Source organism: Scylla paramamosain, chromosome 7 (assembly GCF_035594125.1).
Source record: "Scylla paramamosain isolate STU-SP2022 chromosome 7, ASM3559412v1, whole genome shotgun sequence".
In the NCBI taxonomy this organism is placed as follows: domain Eukaryota; kingdom Metazoa; phylum Arthropoda; class Malacostraca; order Decapoda; family Portunidae; genus Scylla; species Scylla paramamosain.
The window spans coordinates 17,689,192-17,696,376 of record NC_087157.1 but is presented as its reverse complement, the minus strand read 5'-3'; the positions used below and the strand labels follow the sequence as shown (position 1 = coordinate 17,696,376).

At 43.9% G+C, this 7,185-nt stretch overlaps 2 protein-coding genes and 1 long non-coding RNA gene across 4 annotated transcripts in view; all 3 read right to left on the bottom strand.

The window, feature by feature from the left end:
- Nucleotides 1-1,019, bottom strand: part of LOC135101830 (uncharacterized) — a 3,610-nt gene extending 2,591 nt beyond the window's left edge. The window contains exon 1 of the long non-coding RNA XR_010269388.1: nt 889-1,019. This is a non-coding gene — a long non-coding RNA (uncharacterized LOC135101830). The remainder of the gene's footprint in view (nt 1-888) is intronic.
- Nucleotides 1,020-1,373: 354 nt separating this feature from the next.
- Nucleotides 1,374-3,110, bottom strand: LOC135101829 (cholinesterase 2-like). The gene is made up of 5 exons (XM_064006121.1): nt 2,963-3,110; nt 2,688-2,873; nt 2,228-2,421; nt 1,968-2,118; nt 1,374-1,839 (listed from the first exon to the last, which is right to left on the bottom strand). The coding sequence occupies exons 1-5, from the start codon at nt 3,078-3,080 to the stop codon at nt 1,637-1,639; spliced, it is 852 nt and encodes a 283-aa protein (XP_063862191.1). The 5' UTR covers nt 3,081-3,110; the 3' UTR covers nt 1,374-1,636.
- Nucleotides 3,111-4,322: 1,212 nt separating this feature from the next.
- On the bottom strand, nt 4,323-5,538 carry LOC135101828 (esterase SG1-like). Of its 2 annotated transcripts, XM_064006120.1 has the most exons (3): nt 5,207-5,538; nt 4,857-5,089; nt 4,323-4,741 (listed from the first exon to the last, which is right to left on the bottom strand). In XM_064006120.1, exons 2-3 carry the CDS (start codon nt 5,070-5,072, stop codon nt 4,556-4,558), a joined length of 402 nt encoding a protein of 133 aa, XP_063862190.1. In that variant the 5' UTR covers nt 5,073-5,089; nt 5,207-5,538; the 3' UTR covers nt 4,323-4,555. The 2 variants fall into 2 exon arrangements, with proteins under 2 accessions (XP_063862190.1, XP_063862189.1); XM_064006119.1 differs by having other exon boundaries at nt 4,857-5,538.
- Between the last annotated feature and the right edge of the window lie 1,647 nt (nt 5,539-7,185).

Genomic DNA, 7,185 nt, shown 5'->3' with positions numbered 1-7,185 from the left:
ATGGCACACTTCACAGTGACTCATGGCACACATCACAGTGACTCATGGCACACATCACAGTGACTCATGGCACACTTCACAGTGACTCATGGCACACATCACAGTGACTCATGGCACACTTCACAGTGACTCATGGCACACATCACAATGACTCATGGCACACTTCACAGTGACTCATGGCACACATCACAGTGACTCATGGCACACTTCACGGTGACTCATGGCACACTTCACAGTGACTCGGACACAGGTGTGTTTTAGTTTTTCAACAAGATTATACTCGTATCTCAGACCACAAATTATGTATAAATAAATTAAAATGTTAAGTAATGATGAAAAGGGTTGCAGTGCTATTACTAATAAAAATGATGGCAGCGATGAGATGGTGGTGATGGCAATAATGACTGGAATTTGTCGTGATGCAGGATATTAATAGTATAGGATAAGAGTTATTGGTAGTGGTAATGGTGATGGTAAGAAGGCTGGTGATAGTTGCTACGTATAGCGGTGGTGGCGACAGCGCTGGTGATAACATCAGGAGTGGTAGTGGCTATGCCAAGCACCTTCTGTTTTTATGAGTATTTAAGTCGAGAACCACCCTTGATGTCTATAAAATCTCTGACAGTTATTCATTGCCTTGAAGTGACATAAGGAATATGATGTTACAAGCAAAATTCTTTGTGTCAGTTATTAGGATCTGTTATGTAAGAGTGGCTCCAAACAAGGGCAAGAAAAGGGCAGAAAAAAGCCCACTAAAGGTGCCAGTCCCCAGTTATTTTGCCAGTGTCCTTAAAACATCTGCCTAAACATTCGTCACTGAACTGACCGCCTCGTGTCAGTGTTGACACCGCGGTGCCTCGGGCAGGTTGTGGGCCAGGCATTGCTTACACTTGTTGTCGCAGGAAGGGCAGATCAGTTGGCCGAAGGAGAGCAGGGCGTAGTGCTGCAGCTCGTAGCGGTAAATCTTCCCTGCGTGGTGGGCGGAGATGCGGTCATGAGGCACGGCAAAGTAGTGGTTAGTGAACATCTGTCAAAATTATATATAATAAGACTAGTAAGAACAAAAACTAAGAGTTATTTTAGTTATTTTCAATAATAATAACTATTATTATGTCTTCATCATTTTTTAAATAATATATTATTATTATTTTGATAACTAAAAGAATTAGAACGTTCACGCCATCCAACTACTACTACTACTACTACGAACATGAGATAATAAGGGAAACGGCAAGAATCCATCAGATCAACCCGTGACAGTCCCTGAATGCAACATGCTTGTTCATCTCCACCTATCATCTTCATACGTGAATCTAGTTTTTAAAGCTCCCTCATAATTCATCACTAATCACTAACAACTACGGTTACAAGGCTTTTTCACAGCAGAATGATCACGGAAAAGTTCACCGTACAGAACACCAGCTGGCAGTTCTGTATGTTTAAAATGTAACATAGGCGCGAATTTAAGAATGAACAGTGAAAACACTGCCGGCATCCTCTTGTCTCAAGTGTTAAGGTGTAACATCCCCTCACGTAGAGCCGTGTCTTATCATCCTTATGTCGTATATGTAAACAAGTAATTTTCACATTGCAAATACATCCAAAGTTTACGGAGCATATGCAGCAAAAAACAGACTTAGGCTCCAGTGTTGGTGCTCACCCTCATGAAGTCGTCAGCGTGCGCCTCGGTGACGTGCGTGGTGCCCAAGTAGTGGAGGTACAGCTGGCGGGCTACAGCCTCCGGGTCCTCACTCCTGCCCTCAAGCTGAAGGGACGCAGACCCGGCCATGCTAAAATTGTACTGTAGCTCCTCCAGTAACTGTTTCTTTGCCAATGCAGCTTAAAAAAAATAAAATAAATAAATAAATAAAAATCTTCAAAACAATATATTTTGAAGGTAATTATTCCCTCAGACATTTCAGTTAGTGAAGCATGATCTTTAACCACGTAAGTTGGGTGATAATTACGCAAGGTGAAAAGAGCCCCGTCGTCTCTGGTAATGCCTGATATGATGTCCACCCGGGTGCTGCGCCCCTCACTTATCAGCAGGGCAGGGTGACGCGGCAGGAAACGGCCGTCCACCCAGGGCGTGAAGGTGAGCGGCAGCACGCCCCATCTCTGTACAAGTTAAATGGCCTCAGAACTGTAATTTGAATATATCCACAATTGAATGTTCAAGTTAAATGAGCAAGTAGTCCTGACACCTGGCACAGTGAGTGCCACTCACTCTGGAGCTTTCGTAACGAGGAAAGAGAGCCTTTGCATCCAGCCCCTGCAGGCACAGAAGGAGCGTGTTGCTGCCCTGGTCTGTGGGACACCCAAGGCTGCCGCCCACTTCAATTGCCTCTTTGCGAGGATTATTGTTGATAGTCAAGGACGTCAGTGCTGTTCCAGACTGCATGATAGCACGGTAGAAAAGATCTGTCAAAACAGTACAACTTGTCTCACTACATGCAAATATGTGAACAAATCGATATACAAGGTTGAAATTTATATATATATATATATATGTATATATATATATATATATATATATATATATATATATATATATATATATATATATATATATATATATATATATATATATATATATATATATATATATATATTGTGTGTGTGTGTGTATGTGTGTGTGTATAAACAAAGGTGATGAGAACGAATGTGAAGTCCAAAAGGAGTCCTACCTTGAACTTCCGGGACGAACATGAGGAGGTGGGCGGCTGCGCTGCCGGCACTCTCACCGAAGATGGTGACCCGCATGTTGTCTCCGCCAAAGAGGTGAATGTTGGTCTTCACCCACCGGAGCGCCAGGGTCTGGTCCTTGAGGCCCAGGTTCCCAGGCATCGCCAAGTCCTCGGTAGACAGGAAGCCTGTACAGTGAGAGAGAAGCAGTGAGAAGAGCAGTACGCAGGCCGCGCCGCGTGTAAGAGAAGTCACCACCTCGCCACACACCACCCACCCAGGACACCCAGCCGGTATTGCACCACCACCAGCACGATGTCGTGGTCCAGGAGGACGTGAGGAGGGTACTCCTGGGCACTGCCATGGGTGAACCTTCCCCCATGAAGCCAAACCATCACCGGGAAGCTAGCGTCTCCATTAATCTGTGATAAGATTGGTACTATTACACACACACACACACACACACAGAGAGAGAGAGATAGAGAGAGAGAGAGAGAGAGAGAGAGAGAGAGAGAGAGAGAGAGAGAGAGAGAGAGAGAGAGAGAGAGAGAGAGAGAGAGAGAGAGAGAGAGAGACAGACAGACAGACAGACAGACAGACAGACAGACAGACAGACAGACAGACAGACAGACAGACAGACAGACAGACAGACAGACAGACAGACAGACAGACAGACAGACAGACAGACAGACAGACAGACAGACAGACAGACAGACAGACAGACAGACAGACAGACAGACAGACAGACAGACAGACAGACAGACAGACAGACAGACAGACAGACAGACAGACAGACAGACAGACAGACAGACAGACAGACAGACAGACAGACAGACAGACAGACAGACAGACAGACAGACAGACAGACAGACAGACAGACAGACAGACAGACAGACAGACAGACAGACAGACAGACAGACAGACAGACAGACAGACAGACAGACAGACAGACAGACAGACAGACAGACAGACAGACAGACAGACAGACAGACAGACAGACAGACAGACAGACAGACAGACAGACAGACAGACAGACAGACAGACAGACAGACAGACAGACAGACAGACAGACAGACAGACAGACAGACAGACAGACAGACAGACAGACAGACAGACAGACAGACAGACAGACAGACAGACAGACAGACAGACAGACAGACAGACAGACAGACAGACAGACAGACAGACAGACAGACAGACAGACAGACAGACAGACAGACAGACAGACAGACAGACAGACAGACAGACAGACAGACAGACAGACAGACAGACAGACAGACAGACAGACAGACAGACAGACAGACAGACAGACAGACAGACAGACAGACAGACAGACAGACAGACAGACAGACAGACAGACAGACAGACAGACAGACAGACAGACAGACAGACAGACAGACAGACAGACAGACAGACAGAGAGAGAGAGAGAGAGAGAGAGAGAGAGAGAGAGAGAGAGAGAGAGAGAGAGAGAGGAGAGAGAGATGGATGACTAAAAGGAGATGTAAAATATTCCTTACGAAAGATTAAAGTTTTAAATTTTATATTCGTTAGAAAAGCTTAGATTAAGAGATATAACAAGGACAATTTAAACAAAATCCTTAGTGTTAGTAACCAGGATAGGACTAAAACTAATAAATAAAAAAAAGGGAAGAAATTGGTTCTCAGATAGAGTGGTAGATGACTGGAATATATGCAGTAATCAGCCTACTAGTACCGAGTCACCTGGGAGCTTTAAAAAAGGATTAGTTAAATTTACTGATCGGGAAGGCAGGTGGACACAGGTTTTAGACAAGGACTGTCACCTAGTACGTGTAGGCCTACTTTCTTCTCCCAGCTTCCCTTATGCTCTTAGGTTCACATGTCACAGATTAAAGCAGTCTCTCCGTGGTTCTCTGCCTCACCTTGGGCACAAACACGTTGAGGTACAGGCAATCCTCCTCACCCAGCACTTCCTTTATTCCGACTCTCTCTGCTGCGGAGAAATACTGGATGCACGGCGGGGCGGGAATGGAGGCTTCCCCCATGGCCCCCCAGTCTGGGAAGGGCTCGGGATCCTGGAAGAAAGGACACACTTCCTTCCAGTATTTTCCCAACCTCATTTTACAGTCTCACTCTGATGAAGTCAAGTGCTTTCATTACTCCGCAAATTTTTACCGTCTGCCGGCCTACCTTGAATCGCAGCCTCCCCAGTGGTGGCCGAGCGTAGGGAATGCCGTAAAATGACGAGAAGTCTCGGCCCTTCACCGATTCCTCCACAATGCCTGAGACGCGGCCATCCCTGGTATCAACGAATGGCACATCAGCAGCAGTCGCCACCACCACCACCACGACCACCACCACCACCATCACCATCAGCGTCGCCACCAGAGCCGCACCACGCGCCATCCCTCTCTATTCTGCTGCTGTGAGATACAAGCGAGAGGAAGAGTAAAGGAACAACTAAAATCAGTATGAGTGGCTTTTTATTTTGTCTGTATATTTTCTGTTGTGATTTTTTTCAAAACAAAATGTTTCCTCACACTGGGCAGCACTGTGACGCCAAAGAAGGGTGCATAAAGGAAGCAAAGCGGCAACTGAACATCATAGGAAATACACAAAGCGGTCTTTTCAACAAGTAAAATAGAAGTGAAGCCACACGATGCTACGCTAAGTTTCCCGTCCATAGGGGGATGTTCAGCTTCTTAACTCCGAGACCACAGAACACTAAGTCAGGTCTTGTTAAGTCCAGCGTGATTGTCATCAACACAGGGGTTCACCAGGAATGTCACGTGCCATGTCTTAGTCTTCATACAGATAACTGTAGGAGCTGCATTGTCTCACTAACGCGTTTATTTGACAAAACATACATGATAATTTCATACCAGCCACAAAAGTAAACTCATATTTGTACATCAGTCCACACACACACACACACACACACACACACACACACACACACACACACACACACACACACACAAGCGCGCACAAATGTTTCGTTCCTTAACAAAAGAAATATAAGATTATCTGCACTGCGTTGCAGAATTTACAATGCTCCCTCAGTGCTGAGAGTCGGGTTGTTTAGTGCGCGGGCCGGGTGACAGACTGACGCACATGCTCCGTGACGCTCCTTTTATGTGAGAGCTTGATCACACGAGTAGATGAACGAGAGTTGTCAGTTCCAACAGGGCCCGTGAAATTGTGCACTACGGTTGTGTACGAGTACTGGGAATGCGGTTACGCGCGCGACACACACACACACACACACACACACACACACACACACACACACACACACACACAGTCTTTCAGCCTTCCTTCCGCAACCTGAGTTGAATCAAGGCTTACAAACTTAACGAGTGGAGAAAGTTTGTGGACTCAGTCCTTTCGTGTCAGGTAATTACCTCAGCAAGGCGTCCTGCACAAAGAGACAGTGCTGACACGGAAGCCGTATGAACTTCAAGGAAATATTTTATATTTAATGACGAGTGGTGATACTGATGATGATGATGATCTGTGTGCATATATATATATATATATATATATATATATATATATATATATATATATATATATATATATATATATATATATATATATATATATATATATATATATATATATATATATATATATATATATATATATATATATATATATATATATATATATATATAATGTGTGTGTGTGTGTTTGTTGATGGCAGTATTGCTATAACAAATAATAATGGTGATGATGATAATAGTGGTGATAATAATGATTATAATAATAATAATAATAATAATAATAATAATAATAATAATAATATAACCCAATTACTTCCATTCTTGCTCTTACTTTGGTGTAAGATGGTTTAATGCATCAGCACATCTGAGCCTCACCACTGCATGGTTCCTATTCTGCCTTAGTTAGTATTCCTGACAGGACGTGCTTAGGCAACACAGCTCACTCAGTTGCCGGGCGCTCGTATTGAGACTACGGTTGATAAACAGGACATCCCTAGTTTGACGCAAGTATATTTGGTGAAAATCTGAACGTAAAAATCTAGTAACCTACCCTGTCCCTCTCCCTCCTTCTCTGGGTCCTTCACTCTCCCACAGTCTGACTTCCTACACGGAGATGAAATGAGTATTTTTATCGAAAACTAAACTCACAAAAGTCAAGTGATCTTCCATAAACCTTCACTCACATGCTGTGCCCTTGACTTTCTACCAGGAGTCTGTGAATTCCTCTCGTACTGGTTCTCCTCTCGCTGCGTGAATCGACCTTCCTCCCCGGTACCGTTGTTCCAGCGTAGGGCAATTCATTATATTCTTGGTTATAGTTCTTTAATTACATAAATAAGACAAGAGAACTCTGTTTATAGCTTAGAATAATGCGTGCTGAAATGCATTAGAGAGATAAAGAGAGTAACTATGAAAAATAAATAGATAGTATGATGTAGGCAATGCTGATTATATTTATCCATGGCAATAGATGTATCCGATACTAAAAGATAAACATGTGCCTACAAAATGCA